The sequence below is a fragment of the Micrasema longulum genome, unplaced genomic scaffold (genome assembly GCF_059751315.1).
Source record: "Micrasema longulum isolate JH-2025_06_02 unplaced genomic scaffold, ASM5975131v1 h1tg000163l, whole genome shotgun sequence".
NCBI classification, from domain to species: domain Eukaryota; kingdom Metazoa; phylum Arthropoda; class Insecta; order Trichoptera; family Brachycentridae; genus Micrasema; species Micrasema longulum.
In genome coordinates this window covers 502,739-526,962 of record NW_028277368.1, presented here as the reverse complement: position 1 = coordinate 526,962, position 24,224 = coordinate 502,739, and the positions used below count along the sequence as shown (strand labels likewise).

At 29.7% G+C, this 24,224-nt stretch overlaps 1 protein-coding gene across 2 annotated transcripts in view; it reads left to right on the top strand.

The window, feature by feature from the left end:
- NPF (neuropeptide F) overlaps positions 1 to 23,017 on the top strand; it is an 82,497-nt gene extending 59,480 nt beyond the window's left edge. For both annotated transcript variants that reach the window (XM_088242740.1, XM_088242741.1), the window contains exons 3-4: positions 14,247 to 14,295; positions 21,849 to 23,017. In XM_088242740.1, the coding sequence (XP_088098866.1) occupies positions 14,247 to 14,295; positions 21,849 to 21,899 (100 nt within the window). In that variant the 3' untranslated portion in view covers positions 21,900 to 23,017. The remainder of the gene's footprint in view (positions 1 to 14,246; positions 14,296 to 21,848) is intronic.
- Positions 23,018 to 24,224: the final 1,207 nt, after the last annotated feature.

Genomic DNA, 24,224 nt, shown 5'->3' with positions numbered 1-24,224 from the left:
ATTCGATGTGCAAAGTAGGTTAAACAAATTTACTACCCTGGCAACGCTAACGAAATTTCCATTTTGTTTCTTCGAGAATCTAACAGATGGAAATACAATTCAATTTTTAAGTAATGTATTTGTTACTTGAGCAATTGTTTGCTAATTACACATGAAATGTGATTCCATTCTGTTTCTTTAAGATCCTAGCAGTAATTCTAAACTTTAAAAGGACACAACACGGCATAGTTGAATTCAAATCAGGAATTGCGTACTGAGCGACGTCTACAAATAAACTAATGCGTCAAAACATAAACCTACTCATTTATGAGTAGTTTAGTCGCCCTCTGGTTAATGTGCGTATGCGGTTTCTGGACTATTCTTAATTCTATGGCCGCACAATAAATTGAATGCTCCTATTTTTAACACGTGCAAGAAAACATTTATTGTTTCCAATTTCCCTTAGGGCTGAAGTTCCTTATTGGAAAAGGATATATTACATATCTTCATTAAACTCTTAATGTTATTATTCATAAATAAAAAAAATACACAATAATTATTGTTAATAATTTAATCAAAAGTACATAAAAAGTAGATACATTTTATCATAACGTATTTTAACAGTTAAAATTAGTTCAATAATTTAAGCCACTTAATTAAAATAAAATATTTATTTTTATAATTTAATATCAATGTTTCGGATGACTTCTAATTTTATCAACTGAAACATAATATTGTTATTTGAAAATATTTAACTCAAAACAGCTTCCCTGATTAAATGCATCCTATAAATAATTGAACGTGCTTTGTAGACTTTGACTACATAGAATTTAATTACGCAGGCATAGGCACAGATAACAGATACTCACCTTGTGAGGAATTCAATAAATGTCGAAGCTTTATTTACTTTGTAATGGTGTGTAACGTTGCTTGTCAGATATTTATATTGATATTTTTATGACAATACACCGTTAACAAATAAAGTATTTTAATAAAAAAAAATATACAGGTTCTAGTTCATTATTATTCAAGTTAATATGAAAATAAAACTGATTGGTTTTTAATAATTCATTATTTAATTATCTCAATTTATTGCAAAAGCAGAAAAATATTTTTAAAATGGAAATATCAAAGTCTCAGCATTTGCTGGGCTAAGTTGCCACATTTGTTTACGTTTATTATTTATTTTGAAATGTTAAGTATCGCTTTAAATTATTATTGATATTTAAAATACATTTTTATCAATAAATAATTAATTTACAGTTTTGCTTTAAAAAGTGTTAATGCCAAAAACGTATTTGTTAATTATTTAATTACTCATTTATTTTTTCCGTTAAAAGTAAGTTTTTACTTAAATTTCACCCAAAAACTTTTTGATGTTTTTATATTTATTTTCCATAGAAAGAACGTTATTTTCTTTCACATTTTTCACTTATTTGTTTAAACCTTATTTATTTAATTAATGAAAATGTACATATGAAACAGTTAATATTATAAATTAGGATATTAAATGTATAATAGTGATAAATAATGTTAGAATAAGTATAGATGTAAATATTGTGTTTTAAATATATTAGACTATGTTACATAGAACTTAATAAATAAATAAAATAAAAAAAACACTTTTTGTTATACGTCAACCTATTTTAAAGTTAATACCTCATAATCAGGACTTATACTTACTTAGGATAACTCGCGTTACTATTTATTTATTAAAATATTGTAAGAAAAGAACAGAAGGATGACAAAAATATTGATGAACAAGATTAAATTAATCTTCTCGGGAGTATTCTTAGAAGAGAACTCGAAGTTAAATTGAATTGATTTATTTACTATGAATTTTTTTTTGTTCAATAACTTTACAAACATGTTCCTAATCTTTCAAATCTGTCTAAACGATGCCCACATGTGTATTATTTATTTATTAATGAACATTTTATATTTAATCAATTAAAAGGGTTTTAATATTACAATAAAAGAATAGTTAAAATATTTTTAAAAAAAAGAAAAGAACCGTTGACAAGCATAAGGGACATCAAGACAAGATTTAGACTATTTATTTAGTGCTCGTTCAAATCGCTGTAAATTTAAACCGAAAAAGTCTAGATGTTGTCTTGATCTTAACAAGTGTATTTTTTCCAAATGACGAGAAAATAACAAAGAAAAATACAGTAAATTAGTCAATAATGTATTCTCCTTCATTATTTCACAAAAAAACGAAACGAAAATGTCAATAATTTATTGCAACCTTCCCCCGCATACTGCCCATATATCGCGAGCAGCTTTGGCAACTTTATAACCTGGATTGAATGCGAACAAAAAGGGTGTCAAAAATGCTCACTTTCGTCTTCTTGACATTTCATTTAGAAGGCATATAATAAAATAAAGTCATATGCGTAACGTCAAAGCAAACACAATCTTGTAAACCAGAAAAAAAACCCATAAAGGTATGGCATGCGTATGGGGAGAAATTTTATTTTTAATTTAAATAATGGTTACTGGAAAAATAAGATCTTATATTTGAACACGATTTTTTTTTCAATAAAAATGAGAGAATTAATAATGAAAGTATATGCTATTGATTAAAAAAAGAAGCTTTTGAAATCTGCTTTTTTCGTTGTTGTTACATTACTTTTAAAGTGATCACTCAAACCAGCCAATGACAGGTCACAAGCCCTGTAAATGTCTAGACTTACATATTTCTTTCTCTCATAGATTAAAAAACTTTCATAACGCAAACCACTTTCTTGTTATTTTAAAGTAACGTTGTTCATTTGAGACAGGTGTTTTCAAAAGAAAGCAGTGATATTTTTTGGGTGTCATAAAGTTTTATAATACACATCTTAATATTTATGATTTAACCGTATTTACATATCATTTGCGTCAAAAGCGAAAAAAAATTAAAAATGCTAATGACATATTATTTTATAATGTTACGGAGCATTGTTTTTTTGTTTATTTAATTAATGAAACAAATACAGTCAACGATATTGAACAATAAATACAAAACAACTAATTGAGCGTAGTTATCCAGATAGCAGCAAGTGCACAATTGTGATAAAATTAGATATTGGTGTTTGTGTGTAATTGGCCAAGCCGCTAAAAATTTTAAGATGTAAAACTGTCATGAAAATGCATTCATATTATACATTAAGAGTTTGTATAAGGTTTCATTCTATATCCGATCCGGCTGTTTTCTGCAAAATGCATATTTGAGGATGTGGAGTTTGGCTGACCAGACTAAAAAAAATCATACATAATGAATTTTCAAAAATTTATTATAAAAATGAATCAAGGGATTCTCAACAATTTAATATCCTTGTAAACATGTAAAAAAAAATTACAATACATTGTGACATAACACACATCAGGGTATTACCAGGGCTGGTTGTTTTTTGCAAAATACACACCTTAGGTTGTGTGGTGAGCCAGATTTAAAAATCAATAAATCTTGTCAAATACATAATTAAATTCTTTTTTATATTATAAAAAAAGAATCCATTCATTACTTATCATTTGTAATAGAAAAAAAAACATTCCAACTGTTGTGTAAATTAGATTATTATTTTCTATGACTGGCTACTTTCTGCGTAATTAGGTTTAATAATTTCTTTTCAAATCCCTTGCCCAATTAACCTACAGATGGTTATTTATTTTTATACAAAGGTATATAATAAAACGTTTTTATTTGTTTACCTGTTATGTATCTATTATATTATCTTTCACATTCATTTCCCCAATCTACCTTCAAAGGTCCCGATATTGAACTCGGACCATAACGAGTTTATCCGTGAAATTCGATGTTTTACTTAACCGTTTGATAACAGCGCGACGGCCTTATCTATAATCAATTATAATAACCTTTCCTGAATCAATCAATCAAAGTAAATTGCAATTAGTAGAAGTGATAAAACAATGCGTCGACTGAAATGTTCCATAATCGTAAATGCCTCCAAGGGTCCTTTTAATGTGATAAGATAAACCATAATTGAACGATTATTCTGATCAAGGATTTGCAATCTTTATATATATAATTCTTCTGTACGTGTGATGTCACTTAACTCCTAATAGGCTTCACCGATTTACGTGCGGTTTTTTTTGCATAATAATAAGCTTTGCGCTGCGGATATTTATAGATCTTAAAAATTTCAATCTAATCTATAAAAAAAGTTTGGAGAATAAATGTTTTATTTATCAACCTGCCAGGGTTGCATTCGACGAGATTTTTTATTGCGTACAAAAACGTTTGTTTTTTAATGTTTACAAACAATATTTGCTTTTTATGGATTCCAATCAGATTCGTTCCTGAAATTCCATATAATTTCGACATATTTATTTATTTTTCATGGATTTTCAGTATTGGTAAAATAATTTAAAACAACATTTAATACTTTTTTGAAAATCGCATTTCTACAGAAAGATAAAAGTGTACAGTTTGACATTTGCAAAAATAATTCATTGTTTGAAAATAAATTATTTCATGTTTTGGAATTCAACCATAAAAATGTACCGAAGTACCAACTTAAATTCAATATTTGAATATTAATAATTTTAAGTTTTGGAATTTATTCATAAGCAAGTGCCTAGGTACCTAATTATTAATAAAAAATCTTTTTCCTTTTATCCGAACAGTTTTTGTACGCGTACGACTAAATCAGTTATTTTTATTTTCATTTCTTTTGGTTTCGAATTAAATGTCAAGCTCACAGAGTGTTCAGGCTAAAACATGGTCTGACTTTTCTTCATTACATGTATTTCCGTATTTTCTCCTTGGATTATGGCACTAGAGCAGTTATTTTTGCAAAATTTTGATTTGCTTAATATTTTTAACTAATCCTTAAATAGCTCAAAAACCAAAATAAATAACGTGTGTCCTTATTTACGAAAAAACGTTTATTTAACCGGCTTATAGCAAGAAAACTAACGTTCGAGCAGGACAATGTCTTTCAGGTCCGCTAGTATATTATAATTAGTTATTTAATTACGCTTCTTTATGTATTCTCTTCTATGGTAATATCTGCAATACGATTTAACACTATCAGATGTCTAACTTTTGCTTTGTAACCAGTTATATTATTAATTTAATTAATGTATAATTATTATTTAGCCTTCATCTCTATTCAAATTATGTACCAATTTCACGATTCCATTTTCTAATTTGAGTTTAGATATACTCGTACATAAATGCAGGTAAACAGTAGTGAAAATAATTCATCAATAAAACATAATTTTCAATAATACCGAATGAGGTAGACTTCAATTTGTTCGAGTATTTTTTTTTTGAAATTTAGGAAAATACGGATAAAATACTTGAGATTAAAGGTTAGTAAATATTTTTGAGAGATGACTAAAATAACTTTGTTTTATGAACCCCTTTTTATTGACACAACTAACTAGTTTAAAAAAAGACAATTAGCCGCAACCGAACAAATTAGAATGTGCAGAGTAAAATAAATAAATAAACGTCTAGTAAAACAGCCGTAGCTACCAAATGTGATTGATTTCGAAACAAAATATGTCAATATAGATAACAGCATGAAATTTTATGATAACATAGTGTTTACCAGCAAACGGTATCATGTATTAACATTATTTTTACTAATTAATTTCCATTGAGACGCACATTGCGCGTACCAACATATTATTGGAATATATTTAACACATATTTTTTAAAATACAGTATCAATGTATTAAATGTGTAATAAACAAAGTTTAAAGCAAATCATTTTAGTCATGTATTGTGTATAATATCTTGGTTACCTTTTCACCAAACTTTCGTGATAAAATTTCTATAAATACTTTTACCACACCAGAAAAATGTTTTTTAGGAGGAAAAACTCGTTGAAAACTATTTAATTATGTTTCACTTTCAACTATCTCAAAATTTACATTTCGAAATCAATCCTACCTTCTAGTTCTATATAAAATTCTCAACCCACTCCTTGATGCATCTGAACTGAGCTCAATAAAATTAAATATTCCAACTAGAAACCTCAGACAAAACTTACTCTTTCATACCGATAACCATAGAACTAACTATTGTTTTCATTCCTCTATGCCGAGAATTCTTAGGTCTGCCAACAAACATACCAGTTTTGATTTCTTTGATAACAGGTTGTCTTCTTTTAAACGATCTCTGAACCAAATTCATTCATAAACACCTCTCTCCCGCTTCCACTCCCACAAAGTCTACCATATACCATTGAGTCTTTCTAACTAACTAACTAACTAACCATCACGCCATTTCCCCAGAGGGGTAGGCAGAGAGGATAGAACGCCACACCACTCTGTCCTGGCACACTTCCTTTGCTTCCTTCACATTCATACATCTTCTCATGCACGCACGTCGATTATTCCGACTTTTCACATGACCACTTTCAAGAATTTGTTGTACTTGATCATGCCATGTCTTTCTCGGCCTTCCTCGACTTCTACAACCAGACACATTCGCATCATAAATCTACTTTCCACTTAACACAATAGAAATATGGGATTTTCTGTTGAGTTTATTTAATTAAATAATATTTCCATTTATCATTGTATTTGGTGATTGCAAATATACTATAACGTTGAGAGGAAGGATTGAATGAAGACAATAATTACTTTAAACATTTGCATGTATAATATAATTTAAAAAAACATACGAATTGAACACAAAAGTAATTAACCTACTTATTAGCTTTAAACTTAATATAACAACTTAATAATTAACTTAAATTTACCCGGAGATGAAGACGTAGGGAATGACCCTTCGGGTTCTCGAACAGCTAGGGCACCAGCGGAGAGTGGGTGTTGCACAATCTGGAGGCTGCTGAGATCCGGGCGGAGATCTGAGGTTGGATGGCTTCTCGAGAAAACGTGGCGTCTTCTGACTTGAGGGTTAGCACGGTGGGGGTGCTAGGCTGCGAAGGTGGCAGTGGTAAGGCCGACGCTGGTGGTAGGCGAGCGCTGCTGGCTTGATTGGCACGTCCTCTGACTTGAGGATGCTGAACTGCGTCGGTGGCAGTGTTGAGTCCTACGCTGCTGGTAGGCGGAAGCTCTAGGTCTTTCTATTTTTTTAATAATAATTTAAATGTATAAATATGTCCTTAAAAATGCCCATTGGGCGTATATATAATAAAATAAATAAATTGAGAAATAGTGTTTAGGATTCTAATATTAAACACTTTAGATAAAGTTGATTTTATTTATTTTTCGACAAATTTTAGTCTGCATTACTTTACGGGCTGTTTAACCCATTACGTAATGCATAATGATTTCTTAATTTTAATTTTTTATATTTAAATATTATTTATAAAAAGGTTAAGTGATTTTACTTATTAATAATAAGTGCTTAAAGTATCGGGTATAAGGTGGTTAGATTTTATTACTCCCAAAAAGTGACAGAACGGATATCTTGGAGTCTATTTGATGAATTTAGCATATTGGATCTGTTAACGATCATGAGCTTCGTCTTATTTCTGTTTATTTCCGAGCCAAATTTTTGACTTTCTTCGACTACCCAAGCCAACACATCTGTCATTTTTTGCTCGTCTTCAGCAAGAAGTGTGGTATCATATGCAAATCTGAGGTAGTTAATTAGGGAACCACCAATTTTTAATCCTCTCTTTTTATCTATACCAATGAATATTTTTGGTCATCTATAACAATGAATAAAATAAAATTGATCTTTTTTCAAACTGCATATTTTTGAAGCGTAATTTATTTATTCATTTAACATTATTATAAATGCATTATGATGCATGCATCCTTCGCTAAATACCCAGACGATGCATAAGGTGTTTTAATGTCGAATAATTCAAAGTTAGCTGTTTTAGGGTAGTCTACATTTGAGGGTACTATTTGTAAACCCGACAAAATCCATATTTCTTTATTCTAAACAAATAACAAAAAACCTGACACAATAATGGCTTCCACTTTTTTTAAATAAACATAATTATGTCACGAAACAAAAGTGGAATAATAAATTCAACTTTTGTATTCTCAGGTAGAAGTTGCTATATTTGCAACAAAACCAATAATTTGAAAGTCAGATTCTCATAATCAAAGCCGTATTTTAAACTGGCTATGTGATAATTTTTGTAAACAATTGTATTCTAAATAAGTTTCAATTCATATCTCACTTTTTAGAGATTTTTTATTTTGTCAGGTTTGCAAGTAATACCCTCATTATCGTCCACACAGTAACTCAATCTCTTTTTATTGTACATTTATACGAATTCTAACTCAATCCAACAGTTTTGGGAGTTAAACGACATTACTCAATTATTTTACCATAGACGTTTGTCGAAACTATTACACATATACATGTCATTTATTTAAGTACTCATTCAATGCATTTAGTTAAAATAAAATACATATAATTCATTTATAAATGTTTATAATTAAACTAAATGCTCCGAGTCAAGATCTGGTCTGTTTTAGTGATTGTTAAATCTAGAAAGACTCACACCAAAAAATCCAGATCCTGTCTCGAATTTACAATATGACACAATATAGACATTGGTGCATGCAAGAAATAGTTTGTGGTGTGCTAATCGAGAAACAACACATTATTTTTTCTCAACTGGAGAATCAGAAGATTGAATGTGATTTATCCCAGTAACAATGATAAATAGATCAAGCGATTTAGTAAACTAAGTATGAATATGGAGTCAATATTTTCTTATTATCTCTTAGATTATCACGAATTTACAGATATGTTTTAGAGAAATAATAGCATGTTGTTTTTATATACTTTGCATTTGCTCTTAATTATCTGGAAGAAGATCAAACAAAAAATGTATAAAAAATCGGTTTTAAAAATAACATTGAAAATCATCCAAATGCGCTCCGCAGATACAATGTCCTACGCACTGATTGGTGCATGCAGTTAAAGTTTTGAAAAAATCATCCACTTTTCAATTTCCAGACAATTAAGAAATTATTTAAAAAATCGTTGCATAATGTAGTTTCCATAATATTTTAAAATGAAATGCATAAAACATAGCAAAATGGGGTTTTATTCATTTGAATGAATGAATTTTTTCACGAGTCATTTTAACGATATAAGATTCATAAAAAATGATAAAATATTCCGCAAAAAATTTCATTGTTAATATTTAAAAAAACATTGTTAAAAAAATGTACAAAAATAAATTATTGCAACGGATAGGCAAATAATTTTTGAGTAGGGAATAATATATACAATTAAAATGATCTTTCATTGGCTGGTTTGATTGGTCACTTTACACATTGTGTAACTTTCACCATTCTGTCTATGTTGGAACATCCGCGTTAATTCAATGTTGGAATAATTAATCTATCTGTTAATCTAATTTTGTGAGGTGAAAAATCTGAAACTTTTATTGACGTGGGTGAGATTTGTCTAGATTCAGCTAAATTATTTCACCCCTTTGGCAACGTCTTAAAATACTCTTCATTTTTTTTTACTTCTTCAATGATTAAACTGACTCGTATAAAAAAAGACCACTTAAATCAACCAATTGTAAAATAAGATATTTCTGTGAATAAATAAATACATAAATGGCAGATCACTCTAAATGCCTAAACTACCATATTCCATTCTCAAAAATATTTTACCTCTCCGTTACAATACATTTTAAACCTTATTTCTCCAGAGGGAGTTAAATCCAGCTGAGTATACAAACATTTGGACGTACTCAAAATATTAATGATATTTTCGCATTAAATGAATAAATGCAAACTTTTAAGAGCTTTTGCACTAGTGCTGAACCGTTAGTCTGAGATTTTTAACTTTATTCACTACAACTTAAATGAAATAATGAAAAATATTTATTTAAAAAAAGAAATGAGATCCCATTTGTTAACAATATTGCTAGTGGCCTTCCTCATGAGAACGCATCGCTCAGTATGACGTATGCAGTATACACAGTTAGCTAGTTAGTGTGTGTTGACTTGGTGGTGGGTGTGTCAGGCAGGCCCGGAGCGAGGTGGCGGCGGGCGCCCCGCCCTCGGGCCCCGACGCGCTCGACGACGCCGACGCCCCGAACCTGGCGAGAGCGGTGCGTCTGCTGCAGCTTCACTCCCTCGACAAGTTTTACTCACTCCATACGAGACCAAGGTAGAATTAATTGCAATTGCACCCCTGGTCAAAATTTATACAGCACACATTTTTTTTTTCTAAAAAAAAAAAATATCCGGTACTCTTCAATTTTTGAGGCATGTTAGCCGGTAGGAAAGAGAAAATACGGCAAGAAGTTACGAAAAATTCACCGCAACACCCAGACCAATTGAGAAAATTTCTTTCTTGGATTTTTTTCTTGCAAACTAGAGGAGTTAAACTCGCGATGCCAGATTCACAGTTGGCCGTCCAATCAACTGCGCCACGGCACCTGAAAATAAGGATTAAATAAAACAATTTAATAAATATTCCATTTATAATTCCTAGATACTCCGGCGATCGATCATTGCGAGTTGCCGTATTGAAGCTTTGATATAGCTGCACATTTGTAAGCGAAATAGAACCAGAATCCTAGACGAACGATTTCGACTCGATGGCTGCTCTCAGATATTTTTTTTGAATTGCGAAGCATATCGGAGATTAGTCCGCCCTGAAACGCAGTGGTTGTCGCGTTCGCCTACCATACTTGAGGCTCCGGGTTCGATTCCTGGGAATGTCGATATGAAATATTTGATGATGGGTAAACGCTGCATTTATTGAAGTCATGCAGTGCCCCGTACAACGTTGGGTGCGGACGAGAGTATGGTGATGCAATATAGCTACAAAAGGCCACAAGAAAGCACATATTCAATAAATAGTAGATATGTTAAGCTTTTTAATAATAATATATTCACTTCTCATTTTACCGTTTATGTATTGTGGTATATAATATCATAGTATATTTTAATATATGCTACAATGCTAGAGACTTTAAAGTTTTTTTAGCTGTGGTGAGCGCATTTGCCTACCATGCTTGATTTCCCAGTTTCGATTCCTGGGAAGGTCGGCAATATATTTTTTTAAGGTGATTCCAAAAGAAAATATGAAACTAGTTATTCATAGATGGCGCTTTTATATTTTTTTATTGATAAAAGGAATTTTTGCGTTTATTTTTAATGAAAATTTTACAAAACTTGGTTTGCGGAAACTTTACACTATATTGATTTTAACAAATTTAACAAATACCAAAACAATAAAATTTAGGCCTTTTTCACAAAATGGTGAACAAAACAAAAAATCACTTATCTTATGGTAATGATATTTTTTACAATCAATATAGTGTAAAGTTTCCGCAAACCAAGTTTTGTAAAATTTCCATTGAAAATAAACGTAAAAATGATAGTTTTTGTTCAAAAATATAAAAGCGCCATCCATGAATAATTAATTTCATAATTTTGTTTAGAATCACCTTAAATGTGGTTTTACCCTGAAGTGTTTCATTGTCCTTAGACTTGCACCTGACGCGTAAGATTTTTCACCTTACCTTCGTGTAACGGATGATCGATATGCGCTGCATTTTATTTAACAATGCAGTGGCCTATGCACCACCGTGCGCGGAACGGGATTTGATGATGGTGATGATTCCTAATCAACGCAACTGTGTGGCTCTTTACTAAAGAAAATTGATGCCGAAAATAAAAGTAGTAAAAAAATCGATCCTTGTCTATTTTGAGGTGTATTGCATTAGTTAGGGCATTTGATTACTGTAGTTAAGATCCGGGTAAGATTCCCGACAGGCCAACAAAAATAAATTAACTGGCATCGAAATCACATGCATTTTGTGTACAAGTATTGTACCCTTTTTGACGATTGAGTGCAAATTAGGAATGTTGGTGATGATGACATAAGCTCAATAAAAAAGTTTATCTACGTAAATAAATTAAATTAAAATTATCTTGTTTTTTAAACGTTTTAAACGAACATTAATTGTAACATAAAAACGTTTTACAAGAATAATAAAGCTGTTGATTTTTTGACCAGGGGTAGTATAATAACCCTCGCCCATTTCTGTTTACAGAATTGTCCCAAAATAATAAGCTTTTAAATGTTGTAATGTAATTTTTATTTTTTAATTCTTTTTCAAAATAATTTTGTGGATTCTGTAATAAAGTGGTTTTGCCTTAATCTTTGAGGTAGTTTCTTTTTGGTTTGTGTTTTTGACTGTTCGCTACAGAGCATCGCTTTTTTTTAAACTAAATTAATTATTTGCTGATTGAACGTTATTAAACAAAACATATTTTAAATACTAAATTTATATGTAATTTAAAAATAAAAATAAAAAAATTATTGCAATTTTTGATTAATTTTACTATGGCAAACATTTAAAATGTGTAATTTAGGAAACAATTGGTTTTTAAAAAAAAAAACTAAAAAAAAATTTGTGGTTCAGCATATAAAATCTACTATTTGGTTTAAAATTAAATTAACCTTGACCATTTTCATTATATAATATTATATATATTATAAAAATTCATTTTGAAAATATTTAGTATCTAAACAGATTACAGTTATTAATTAAGATTGACAAGTTTTCCAAATATTCGATTTAATGTCTGATTATTGTATGTAAAATACATATTTAATCATAATCATTATAAAAATAAAGTATTTTAAATTCTGAAACAGAAAGTTTTCCTTGTGGATAAGATTTTTTAGTATTTTTTTCCTCATTCTATTTATAATTGATTTTACTTTTTAAATGTACTCTTTTTTCCTTTCAGATTTGCATGTTTGTATTTCAGCATTACTATTTATTAACGCTATATTATGTTCCTAGCGCATGTTACACTTATTTGAAGACATTAGGAAAGTAATGCAGGTTTTATCTTTGTGTTATAAACAACTATTTATTTTTTGTATTTGTAAACTATTTAAGTATTTTAAGTGTAAGAATCAAATGAATATATGCATGTTAATACATACGCAACATTTTTATTTAAACATTACTTCTATATAGAAAATCTTTTCTTCAATTTCTCTGATAGTTTTGTAACCAAATTGAAATAAAACATCACCGACTATGATCGAAATAAAAGCTTACCTTTCTCTTTTTCATATTTATCTCATCTGGTTTTTTATAGTACAAAAAATAGTGCAATCGATAAAACGAAAATTGAAATTAATTTTATTTTTCGTATAAATGTACATATGTTATATATGCACAAATAAAAGCTAATCAAAATACAAAAAAAATATATACAATCCATTAATTTCCTGAAATACTTCTGTATTAAAAAATATTATTACAGTTTATAAAAATCTGACATCTTGCAATGATAACGTATGCCAACCATAATGCCATAAATCGAGAAAAATAATATATGCTCTTTACGACGTTACAAAGGAAAAAACTAATATCTATGCTTTATTGTAAAATAACATGTTTGATAAATGGCAAAAAAAAATGTATGAGTATTATTTGCGTCACGATCAGATTGCATAATATATAAAGATCCATGCTGAAGATTGATGCTCTAGCATTTATAATGCAAGTCATTGATTTCAATTACATGCGATTTTCTTAACATTAATAAACACGTATAAAATTATTAAAAAAATGAAATTGTCATAAAAGTAGTAAACAATATTTTGATTAAAAATCTTAACAGACAAAAATTCAATTTTTCCACTATAGATAAGTTGATATCTCAACAGAATGATGTGAAAATTTTCGCTAAAGACAACAAGTTTATGCATTATAGGGATAAAAGATTTTGAGGTTTTAACGCTTCACCGAGTTGAAATTCATAAAATCACCGATTGTAAAAAAACTATGTGACCAATGCACCACCATAGTAAAAATAATGTTTAATGTACGTTTTTTTTTCAAAACGTTAATAAGCCTCACATGAGTCGAAACCCATAGAATACGACGTAAGTTTAAACGTTTACATAAAAAACTAAATTAACGGATTTATTAATTTTAAAAAAATGCATTAGGTATAATATTTTTCCTACATGGCCATTTTAACTTTAAATAACGCCGGTCTTGTCCACAGTAATTTGGAATGAATTGAACATAAAAAAGCTTACTTTTCTGTAAAATAAACTTATTTTTAATTAAGCATTCACCCTTTATGGTGGCATCAGCCATTTCGCCCATATATGAAATAGCTGTCAATTGGCTAATTTTAATATTTTGTTCTGACTTCTTCCTTTAGATATTCTTTATATTTATATATATGTCTTTTCAAAATTGTAAGATTTTTAGTTTTCGTGATTTTTGAAAAGGTTTTTTTTTTAGATTTAAAAAAAATTTAAGTGTTGTTTTCTAAGGTAAATTTTGATTTCTTTATTGTTCCAGATTCGGAAAGCGCGCCAGTATGCATACTGCTTGGGAGCGGGACAATCCTGTAAGTTCATTATTTACCTAATCGAATTAGTTCACTGGTTTAAGTGATCACTACATGCAGTGCAACATCACCGTTATGCATTGTCTACGAACATTTGGGCATAAGCTTGCTTAAAATATTGTTGTGTAAATTACTGGTATAAGAAGCATATACATTAAAAAGTGTATTCAGGCATTGGCGTAATAAGTCAAATATTTAAAGATTTTTCTTTTGAACTGAAATATTTTTTTATGTGGATTAAAAAGTATTTAGCTCTTTAACTTTACAAAAGTCAACAGTTGAGGTAATTTGAATGTTGTTCTCAATCTTATTCTTAAAAGTGGTGGTTAGTTTTATGCAAGCTTCTGACGTCACTTCGACCTGTGAAGATCATCTATTGTGACGGGTCCCCGTGAATAGTTCTTGCCCTCTAAGCCCAGGTTTATAAGAGCCTGGCTACTACGTGGAGGGCGAGAGTTCTCAAGTTGTTTTTAAAAGAAGAGTAATATAAATAGAAAAAGACCTGAAATATTTTTCAAAGTGGAGTAAAAAATATTTCAGATCTTTTACTCCACAAAAGTCAACAGTTGAGGAAATTTGAATGTGCAAACATTTGCTGAATGGTAAATGTGACTAAATTTGTAATGTGATTACTTCATCAGTTCAGATCAGTAAATGAAAAGTTTTTTTAGACGAAAAACCCGCTAAGCCTCTATTTCAAAGGCTTGCCAGCAGGTAGAAAAAAAAGTAGTTATAAAAATACACCACATCACTCAGACCAGTTGACAAAAAATCTTGTATTTTTATTTATTTATTATTTTTTTATCCCCTCTTTCCTACCTGCTGACAAGCCTCTTAATAGAAACTTGGCGGGTTATTAAAAATACGTATAAAAAAATAAAATTAAATAATTGAACAAAAGATATTCGCGATTTCAAGTGAAAAACCTCTTCGACACAGTTTTTTTAAAATCCTTGATTTATATAATTTCCTGATTAAAATAATGAAATTCTAGAAAAGCGAAATAAAATTGAATATGGAAGTTTTATAATCGATTCTTTAATTGCTTTTTTATAAAATTAGGCCAGCAGGTACCGATTTTAATTTAACACAGTGAATATTGATTTAGCAAATTACAACAGAGATGGAGAACATTTTGGGGAAGGAAATATGAAAGTCTAGGCATTTGCAGAAATTATGACCTGTCGTTGGCTGGATTAAAAGTAGTTTTGATTTATTATTAACAAGAAGTTTATTACATTGTCTGCCAAATGCGCAAACAAAGGGCAAACGCGCTGACACTGAGACCTCCTGGTCTCAGCGCGTTTGCCTACCATACTAGATATCTCAGGTTCGATACTTGATATGGTTGACATAAAATACTGATTTAGATTGGTGATTTAAAATAGTTGCAGTGACGTTAGGAGCTTGTATGGCACTGACCCCCCCCCCTCTCAAAATAAGAGAAAAAAAAATTGTCTGGAAGAAAAGGTTATGAATACTGTACGGTACCCAGATGCACAACGCATATTGTATAATTCACAAGTCAAAATTCTTTTTAAAAACTACGTGATAATAACGGCCTATACAAATAGTAAGAACAAATGCCAAACATTGTAGACGAACATGAATCTTGACGCCACGAGTGTCACGATCAATCATGGCCCCTTTTTGTGAAGGCGTATTCTTTGGCAAATTTATTTAAAAATTTATCAATAAAATGTATTTTCCACAATATCCATATTGATTTTGTAAACGAAATTATTTTTTCGAAATCCATTTCACATATTATTATCGGTGTTTGTAGTATGTGATATTTCCATATTGAACATTGTAGTTGGTAAATATTTTGCTGACGTCACAATGGCAACTGGTTTTATTAACTTACAATTTTATAATCATTAAAAAGATATTAAAATTAAATTGAGATTTTTATTTTTATTTTTAAATCAGACACGAGAACTTAGAAACTTTGTTTTTTCTAATAATGGATTAATTAAGTCCGGACTAAATAAGTCCATAAATAATAATTATTCCTACTCAATATAATTTTTGAATTTCAAAGCCATTTTTCTTGAATAAATATTTACTATCCTTATCATGCTCTCAGATTGATCAAAGTATCTGGACTCAAACTCATTAACCCTTTCGTAGGAATTATTAACTCACAGATTTTATTCATTTTCTGGATGTATTTTTTTTACTATTCAACAGTATTTTCAATCGAAAATTTTGAAAATATATTAAAATTAATGAAACAATTTAAATTGAAAAATAATAAAAAATATCACTGTTCAATTTTAAAAAATGTTTTCTTCAAATTTGTATGCATTTCATTTTTAATAATTACATTTATTCATTTACAATATTTTGAGTTTGTTCAAACGTTTGTTGATAAAAGGCTGAATTTCATTCCAAGAGAGTCATTAATATTAACAAATTACAACAGGAAGGAAGAACACTTTAGAGAAGTAAATATGAAGTCTTGGCATTTACAGTCATCGGCTGGTTTAACACACACATTATGATGCATAGTTAAAGAGGAAGAGTCTAAAGCTGGTTATCCCAGCAGAAAAGTGATCCAAGCTGTTCAACAAACCAATCATCCTTCCCACAATCAACTCTAAATTTGTCTTGCATTCAGTACAAATAGTCAGCGTTGCCTAGTTCTTTAATAGTTACTCGGTTTATATTATTATTTGCGCTCCAAAATGTTAGGATTATAAATAAACGTTCAGAAGTTCATAGGCCAATCATTCAAAAAATTAATTCATACGTTCTTTTACATTATTTTTGTTATATTTTATTTTTCAACAAGTGGAATTATACGGAGTGGCTTTTAACGGGTGCGCTTTTTTTCTTTTTTTTTTTCATTGTTTTTACTTATACATAGAAAACTGTAATTTTGATTTATTTGAAAATATTGTTTTTTTTTGTTACAATAGCTGTTGTTTTATTTGTAAAAAAAATTTTAAAAACTAAAAAATTAAATAAGCAATCCATACTCTTCCTAGCCCTCAAACTTGTGGTACAAAACATACTTAAAAGAAACAACGCTGGGTACTGCAATGGGTAGTATGCATACTTTCTCGAAACTCCTTCTTCGAAACTTTGACATATACGGGGCGGCGTAGAATAATTAGTTATATTTTACAACATCTTCTTACTTACAGAGAAATGTTTTTCTTCGATAAAATAAATAAAATACAAATAAAAAATACTGTTGTCAGCATCAGGAATACAAAATATTTAATCAAGACGTAAAAAAATATTTTTAATTGATTAACCCTGGGAAATAAACGTTTGTCGAGGGAGGAAAAATTACGTATTGACAATGGAATTTTAGTGTCAACCCTTGTATATGAGAGCGAAATATGGGATTGGAAACCGAAAATTAAAGTAGGCTAAATGCTGTCCAAGTGCGATCATGCAAATGTGTGGAAAAACTACGCATGATAGTGCACAGATGTCGAGATCTGTACATTATGTCGGATTGAGACAATTATAGACACAACCAAGAAAGTAGTGCTCCTTTGGTTAAGACATGCAGAGTGAATGGACAGCGACAGAACTGCAAGAAGGATTAACGATTCAAATTTTGATGGATGCAGAAAACAAAAAAGACCGAGAAAGACAAAGCATGACCCAAATTAACAAATATCTACATGAAGATGAACATATCAAAAATTAAAATTTTAAAATCGGCGCGTGCGCATAAGAAGATGGACGAATGTAAAGTAAGCGAGGTTTGTATGCCAAGACATAGTGATATGGCATTATATCCTCTCTGCGTACCTGCCGGGGAAACGGTGTCATGGTTTGTCTGTTGGACTATTCTTTGTTCAAAAGCATTTTATTTTAAAACACTATTTTTATATTTGTGTCAGTTTACTTGCAATTTCAAAAATATCAGTTGGAAAAATTGAAGCAATATGGATGAAATCAGCAGAATGGTGAAATTTGCTGTGTGTAAAGTAATCACATGAACCAACCGATAACGAATCATGAGTCTTGTAAATACCTAGACCCACATGTTCCCTCCTCTAAAATATTCTTTATCTGTTATTATATTTTGTTATAAATAAGAAAATGATTTTTTTAAAATACTTGTATTTTAAGATATTTATTATGTACAATTCTGCGTCATATTTGATATTAAAATGATCTTAGATTTTAGAGTAATAATTATAATAATAATAGGCTGATTTATATAGCGCCGTTTTTGGGAAAAATCACTTCAAGGGCGCTTAACAACTTTATACGCAAACTTACATTCTTACTCAGCAAACATTACATGGTATATTTAGTGACCAACGTGGAGGTGCTGAGACGAGCCAGTGCCGAAAACTCCCATATAGAAAACTCCCATATTAAAAAAAAATATATATATTTTTAATTCTACAATACGCCCAAGGGGCATTTACAAAAAAATATACAGGTTAGTACAAACATAGTAAGTAAAAATTTAAAAGATAAACAACGCTTTTTTGTATACATGTAGAAACAATAGAAAGCATATTATTATTAGTATGGATAACTTATATAGCGCCATTTTCGTAATAAAATACCTCAAGGGCGCTTTACATAGTGATTCTATTGTTAAATTAATTTAATTGAAGCTTTTAAATTTGTACTTTAATCAAAACAATTTATTTTGTTGTCACATGCTACGGATTTATTCAAATGATTTAGAGAAAAGTGGGTTTTAAGTTTTTTCCGAAACATCACTTCACTTTCACAGCCTCGCACCTCTGCTGGGAGAGCATTCCATGCCATAGGGCCTGCGACCGCAAATGCGCGTTCACTAAATTTAGTGCGCTGTTTGCGGAGAGGTATAATAACTTTTCCTCTCGCCGTAGACGTAGCTGATCTAAGCGTGAGATGCCTGTCAGCTAGTTCATCTGGAATGCATAGTTCCCTTAGATATTCTGGAGCAGAGTTGTGCAGTGACTTATACATAAGCCAACAGAGTTTGTATTCGACCCTCTGTGGAAAACGTAGCCAGTGTAGTTCCCGAAGTAGTGGAGTGATATGACTGAACTTATAGATTCCGGAAATAAGTCTCGCTGCGGCATTCAATACAGATTATAGGCGAGTCATTTTGTTCATACTGCTATGCAAAATAAAAAGTAAAACTTTACATAGTAATAAAAAAAAATATGGATGTAAGAAAAGTAATTGAATTAAAAAGCAAATTGTAAGTAACTTGTAAAGAATTTAAACGAAAAAAAATATATACATTTACATATACTTATACGTATAAAAAATGGTATTAACAAATTATTGTTAAAAACAAATAATAAAAATTAGTTTACAGTAAGTATATATATATGATAATAACATAATATCTGGTACACAAAAATATTTGATACATTAATTTCAGAAAAAGATAATAATAAATAATAATAATAATAATAAAGAAAACATTGTACGAAAAAGAAAGTTTTATTACGACATTAATAATTAGTTTCAAACAGTGCATTTAAGAATGTTTTAAAATGGATAATTGTCGTATTAAAAATGTCTATATCACAAGTAAATTTGTTGGCTAAGGAATGTAAACGCGGAATCGGAGAGTGTCGTGCATAGTTAGTAGCTACGTATGTACTCGTAGTTGCAAACTACTCCGTACTTGTGACTCGATTAGGTATTTTGAAGTTAATGAGATTCAGGAGTTCACAACAATCGAGCTCCGAATTTAAATTTATCATATCTGGGCCATATCATGCGCGGAAGTAAATATGCGCTTCTACAGCTGATCATGATGGGGGGGAGATCGAGGGAAAGCGTGGAGTTGGAAGGCGACAGACGTCCCGGCTGAGAAACATCCGCGACTGGACGGGAGTGCGCGGGTCGAGGCGCTGTTCCAGTTGGCACAGGACTGGAATGCCTACTCCAGATCGCCAACGTCACCGTCGGGGGGTCTGATATGGCACAGAAAGAAGAAGATATATTATTCAAAACTTTGATGCAGTGTCACTGATACACTGACATAAAGAGAATTGTTTAAATTATTTTGAAATGTGCTGGTTAGATAGAAATTTGGCAAATTATAAAATGAAACATGTGCGATACATTATATGGTTTTGTACGAAATAAACAAAAACATGTCTTCCTGCTTGTTAATTTATTGTACATTTCTATAATATTTAATTTTACTTATAATTATTGATTGAATCGCCTTTTACTGTGTAACACTTCATTCTAAATTATTATGAAAACTAAGTTTGTTATAAGCGTAACACAATTTTATTATTTTGCAAGAATACTACTACAGTTTCGTGAGAGCACTCTTGCCATTGACGGGTGATATTAAACTAATAATGATGATATGACACGTTTTATATCAACCGTCGATGGGAGGAGTGCTCTCCCGAAACTGTAGTAGTGTTCTTGAAAAATAATGAAATCGTGTAACACACTCATGAAAAAGTTATATTTTCATATTAAATTATACTTTTTAAATTTTATGATTTTTTTCTACGTAAACCCAGCAACTATTTTTTATGAATTTATTTGATTGAAACCGGATCATGGTTTTGCAATGTTTGGGTTACATGTGTATTAATAAATAATAATATAAACGGCCTTAGCCAAATACAGTTACATGAAGAAACACAAATATAAGAGACTCAACAAAAATAACATTTATCTATCTCGAAAGGCAAACAAGGGTGACAAAATAATGGTATACAATATCGAGCCATAATCGGCAGAACAACGTAAGCGACATTTTAAGTGAATTGCGTTTTTTTTAAGGAAAAATGTTCTTTATTGCCCCCTGCACAAGTGTTTAAAACATCATAGCTCTATAAAATTCACCTGCCACATTTGAATATATTTATTTTTATTCATTAAAAGAAAACAACAGCAATTAGAACAAAAAAAATACAATTTTCACAAATAAACCAAAACTGCAGGCGAATTATAGTTTCGTATGTAATACTCCGCATCATTCCACATTTAAAAAAAAATAAATGTTCAAGCTAAGCAAAACAACGTAACGGACGACAATGGAGGCGGTTACGCTAGCTCCCACCACTGTCAGAGTTATTTATTTAAACAATTTGGCTATCATTTGAGTATTGGCAGTAACCAGCCATTAAAAATCCCATTTACCGAATTATTAAAAAATATATATATGGAACTAAAATAAAAATAAAAACTTTCTCCTGCACAATTCACTATATGTCGCTTACGTTGTTCTGCTGATTATGGCTCTATATATATTTATAAACACGATAAACATATAAGACTTCGAGCTTAACCATCCCAATCCATCTTCATCCCACACTGAATATTGAATATTTTGGGGCTCGAAATCCTGAACAAAGGCTTAAAATAAAATAATATGGAAATATTTCATATTAGGAAGGCTTTGAAAATTAATATCATAAGGTAGAAGAAGAATATTCGATTTATTATTTACAAACATTAAAATGAAGAGGTATTTTTTGTTATTCAATCTAATTTTTAATTTGTTTACTCAAATATTAATGATAAAACTATTTGTTTTATTTACAAAATACAAACCAAACAAGTTATTAATTGTATTTTTCAATATTCATTTGTAGGTTGACCCAGACCGCCCTGAGAACTGGTTGACTTTCCCCCGCCGTAGGTGAGCACCCTCCCTTCGCCACTTCACCCTCGCGCCCTGCGCTGAACCAACCCTCAACTAATCGACGGAAGCGCTCATGGAACAACATAAATAAATCGTACAGAATCAAAGGCAGAATTTTTATGCCCTTAAATAAAATTAATGTTATAAGCTCTTACTTTATGATTTTCTATGCTAGTGTGTTCCGAAATTGATTGGTATAAGAGTTTCAGTTCTAGTGCCATTATAGAACGGCGTTAGTTAAAAAAAATCTTGAACACAGATCACAATACAGTAAAAAATATATCGTTTGAAAGTATTTCAACTATAAACATGTATAAATAATTTCTGATTTTCCATGCCATTGTGTTTTCAAACCTGTCGGAATATGAGTTTTTTTTTGTGATTTACGTCTTCAAAAATGTTTTGTTATAAAATTATTTCATGCAGTCAAATAGCTGGCCCAAAAATAAATCAGCAAATAAGTTATGTTATTGATTGCAAGAAAAAAAAACTAAATTTTTGATTAAGTTAATAAATTTAACCATAGTATTACACTTCCCTTCCTAGAAAAAAAGTTTATTATCATTATTACTTTCATTAGTAAGGATAAACTTCTTAAATTTACAAAATAGTTTTTGAGTTCAAACATTTTTGTGAAAAAGACCTTTAGTAAATATGTTGCAAAACAATGCCTGATGGTCACAGATCATTTCTAATTCATGGATGTAAAATTATTCGTATTTTGTTTCTATGATAATTTTCAATTAACTTCCACTGGGAACTTTCATTTGAAAAAATGTAGGTTATGTTGTCATTAAAATGATTAACGGATTCGATGATTTCGTTTAAAAAAAAATAATTCAGCGGTAACTGGCAACTGACGCAATTTTTTTCAGCAGTTTAGTATTTTTTGTTTTAGTTGTATATCGAATTGATTCAAATTATTTTTTTAAATACTTACATTCAATATCTTTGTTTGGCTACAAACTGATTATCATTGGATAATATTTCTTCATTATGAATTCGTATCATCGAAACTTAAATAAATGTCATTAGTTTACTTTTTTAAATAAATGTCATTAGTTTACACAACACATGATAATAAAATACAGTTTCACTGTCGTAAATTGATGTTGTTGATTCTATATAACTTAAGTATTCTCATTTTTGACAGATTTTATGTTGTGTTAAGATTGAATTTGTCAAAATTATTACAAGTAAATATTTACGAAAATATTTGATTAAAAATATTGTTGCATTAAAAATATTTTAAATATAGCCATAAATAATAATTATTGAGAGGAAAAAAAACATTTGAGCATTTAATTAAGATTTTAGTTCCTTATGAATTTAATTACTGTGTTAATATTATATTTATTTTGATTTGTAAATAGGTTATTTTTATATTGTTTTATTAACCAACCAGATTATGATGCAAGATTTGAAATGTCAAATAAAACAATACGAAAAAAATGACACATGTTGTTACTTGGGTATTTATTTTTAATTTAGGTAAAATGGATTATTTTTTTCTTTATCGAAACAACATACCTTAAACCAAAACCTAATTAAGTAAACCCAATGACTTGACAATAGAAGAAAAAAAAATACTAGTATTTTTTGTTTTAATATAGCTAAGAAGTTTTAATATTTTCAAAAAGCATTTACTGTATGAAATATTGAACTCTCTATTTTTTTGAAATTTATTTATAAAATGCAATAAACCTACCTTGACCTTTTTTAAAAATATAACTTCATTTTACGTCCTTTACGATTTTTTAGTAAGTAGTACATAAAAGATAATAGTTGGTTGTATATAAAAATTATAAACCTAGAGTTTTCCGCTGGTATGGCCGTTTTATAAGAATCAGGTTTAAATAAAAAACGTTCAGCTAATTGATGAAAACAGAGAACTCTGTTGAGTTCAGAATATCTTTATTTCTTAAAGACATCTAACGTAGAAAACTTACTACCACGAATATTTTTGCACTTTATTCTGACCGGAATTTTTTAGCTACGTACTCTATAGATTACTATAAAGTACGTAGCTAAAGAGTTGTATAAGCATTAAAACTGATTCTTTAAAAAAATGTTATGATTTTACTTTTTGCACAGTGAGTTTTAACTAATGCGTATTTCCCAGTGAGTATTTTTATTTAAATAAATAAAAGTCTTCTAGAAAAAAAAAGATATTTAATTTTAACTCTTTTTTTAGTTAAATTTTTTAAACGGGTCTTAATTTTATAACAACAAGAAAGTCACACTTCCAGTTAGATAAACAGATTATTCATAAACATTTAAAATGCATTTATAAATCTTTTTTCTCAAACATTCAAAAGAAAAATAA